General features: G+C 40.6%; 1 protein-coding gene across 1 annotated transcript in view; it reads left to right on the top strand.

The window, feature by feature from the left end:
• LOC106532503 (CREB-binding protein) overlaps positions 1-2,907 on the top strand; it is a gene marked incomplete at both ends in the record, with an annotated part of 22,838 nt that overhangs the window by 7,548 nt on the left and 12,383 nt on the right. Inside the window, 1 exon segment of the mRNA XM_014028567.1 lies at positions 680-1,398. Coding sequence (XP_013884021.1) covers positions 680-1,398 — 719 coding nt within the window.

The raw sequence follows: 2,907 nt of genomic DNA, 5'->3' as shown, positions 1-2,907 counted from the left end.
TAAAATAAACTGTTCTGTGGTCAAACAAATCAAAATAAGAAAATTTTGGGAAAACCACGCGCAATAATTTTAGTGGAGAAACTTGTCAGAGAGAGAGCTCTGTTTATAAATTTTGTTTTCTTTATGTCTTCAGTCCTAAGAACACTAAACTGTAACTTTTAAAAAAGTCTATTCCAAAGAACAGGATGAGGAGGAGAACGAGGAAGTTTTACTCCTGAAACTGTCAACCTGCTGACTGAGAACATTTGTACATAGTAAACTTTGTATACAGAGCAATATACTTTATTAAATTACAGTTTTATTGAGATTTATTTTGGACAACCAAAATGTTTTGCGGACAACCAGATTTTGTCAACAGGTTGTCTGCTGGACATCCTGAAAAAAAAATCCTTATGTCTTAGTACCCCTGTATATGTATATATTTGTGTGTGTACTGTGTATATAATTAGAAATTTAAGTAAGCATTTGATTAAAATTAAATGAAAGGGTTTGATCTGTGGCATTAGCAGAGTTGTCAAAACTGAAAACCTGTATAAACTGTTTTAATTTAGACTAATTAGATGAATTGCAGGTAAATTGAGTTTCTTGTTGTTAAAGTCATTTCCAGTTGCCTGTCTTTTAGTGTCAAGTTTTCAAAAAGATAAATTTTGTGTATTTCTTTTCTTTCAAACTTCCATAGATCTGGGGTCTTTGACCTGGGATGATCTGGAGAATGACCTTCCAGATGAGCTGATTCCTAATGGAGGTGATATGAGCCTGATGGGTGGGATGCCTTCAAATGGCGGAGCAGCACCTGGAGCTGGTGGTCCAGGTGGCACCCCAGCAGGCCTTGGTGGTGGTGGTGGAGCGTCTGTTGTCCAAGATGCAGCAGCCAAGCATAAGCAGCTCTCAGAGCTTCTTCGGCCCACAGGTACAGGGCTCAACTCAGCAAGTCCGCAGTCTGGCAGCATGGGATCACAGCTGGGAACGCCATTAGGCAAGAGTCCTCTTGGCCAGGCCTCTCCAAACAGCCACTCGTCTCCTCAAGGCCAGAAACCAGGAACACCGACTGGAGTAGCAGGACAGAACAGTAACAGTAATACTGCTGCTATGTGTCTTACCTCAACGGGGTTCAACCAATCTCTACTTAACAATAGCCAGGGTCACGCTGGATTACTGGCTCAAGGTGGGCATCCTCAACCTGGGCAGGTGATGAATGGTGGTCTTGTACCTGGAGCTGGGAGAGGACGGGGTAGTGGGGTGGCAGGTATGCAGTATCAAGGACAGACTATACAGGGAACTGCACCAGGACCAGGAGTGTCTGGAAATGCGTTGGTAGAGACACTCACCCCAGGAGCGCAGCAGATGGGAGCTCATACCACCCTTAGTGCAGCTCAGCAAACAGCCAACATGAGCAAGGTGAGTCATGCTCCCACTCTTACAAGTAGTGTTTGCACGTGCATGTTTTATATCTAGGCAATGAATTGTTACTAAATTAAATTGTTAGTCATTCATATCATTTTTGTAGCATGCTGTGGGTGGAAACTGTTATAACATTAAACACAAATTAATGTGATTCAGTTAAAAACCTGCCGACTTCTGGCAGACAAAATTAAATCAGCTTGTTGATTAGCTGTTTTTGTCATCTTTGCACAGTGGGGTCCTTTCTTATGATGCCAAATGGATCCTGACTATCAGCATGAACATTCAAAATAATTATAATGTTATCTGGGGATTTATCAACTCATTTTGAGGTCTACTTTGTCCTGGGTGATGTTTTGACAGTTTCTTTGATATAAGGATAAGGGTCGTGTTTGGATTTATTTTCTATGATCGTGCTTCGCTCACTGTAACCCACTAAAACACCTCTTGATTCAGTGTTCATTGAAAATATGCTGAAAATGTTGCACTAATAAAAAAAAATCAGGTTCTATTTCTAAAATCGTAAATTAATTTGCATATTTATAAGCCAGCTGGAGATGATGATGACAATAGTCTCGTTTCCATCAACGTTTCTTGATGCGCATTTTGAAGTATCACATCAGAAAATGTGAATGGAAATGGTTTGATTCGAAAAAACTTCCTCTGATTCGCATAAAAGCTGATACGCTCGCTTGAGGTGGTTTTTTTGGTTTTTCGAAAAACAATGCGCAAAGGAGAGATGGAAACACTTTTGCCGAATAAGTTGTGATGTAGCGAACATTTACCTCACGTAGCTGATCAGCTTTTCCCCGGTACCAGTTTCAGGTCGACTGGCAGCAGGACCCTCCTCCCGCTGTTTGCGTCGTCTTGGTAATCCCGTAATGTGAAGAAAATTTCTTTCTCAACGTCTCCAAACAGCAGTAACATCGCCAAAACTAGTTGATAACAGTATAATTACAACATTCCTGATAGTAGCAACGCGTTCCTGATAACTTCTCTCCATTATCCTGAGAAGTGTGGACCCTGTGAGTTTAGTGATTGTTACTTCCTGTTTACTACGCACATGCGTATGTTATGTAATTGATTCGCTTCAAACCAGTTGATGGAAACTCCGTTTGATTCGGATTTCTTAATTTTTTCCTTTTTGCGAAATTATTAAAATTCGTACAAAATTCGAATTAAAATTGGATGGAAACACGGCTTGTAACTAGGAAGAGGCTTGCAGGGTTTCTTATAGGATGGTTTTTTTTTTTTTACCGTGGTGGGCAGTTGGGGGTGGGTGGGGGGTAGGGATGCAAACATTGAATCAACTTCAAAAGGAAAAAAAGTTGTATAGGTCCTCTGGACGGGTTCTTCTTTAATGAAACGTTTCGTCTCTCTTCCAAGAGACTTCTTCAGTCTCTCTTGGAAGAGAGATGAAACGTTTCATTAAAGAAGAACCCGTCCAGAGGACCTATACAAATTTTTTTTCCTTTTGATTTTTTACCTGGATTACTGAGATGCATC

Source organism: Austrofundulus limnaeus, unplaced genomic scaffold, assembly GCF_001266775.1.
Source record: "Austrofundulus limnaeus strain Quisiro unplaced genomic scaffold, Austrofundulus_limnaeus-1.0 Scaffold780, whole genome shotgun sequence".
Taxonomy (NCBI): domain Eukaryota; kingdom Metazoa; phylum Chordata; class Actinopteri; order Cyprinodontiformes; family Rivulidae; genus Austrofundulus; species Austrofundulus limnaeus.
Note: the sequence above shows the minus strand (reverse complement) of the source record. Positions and strands in the feature narration are given on the sequence as shown.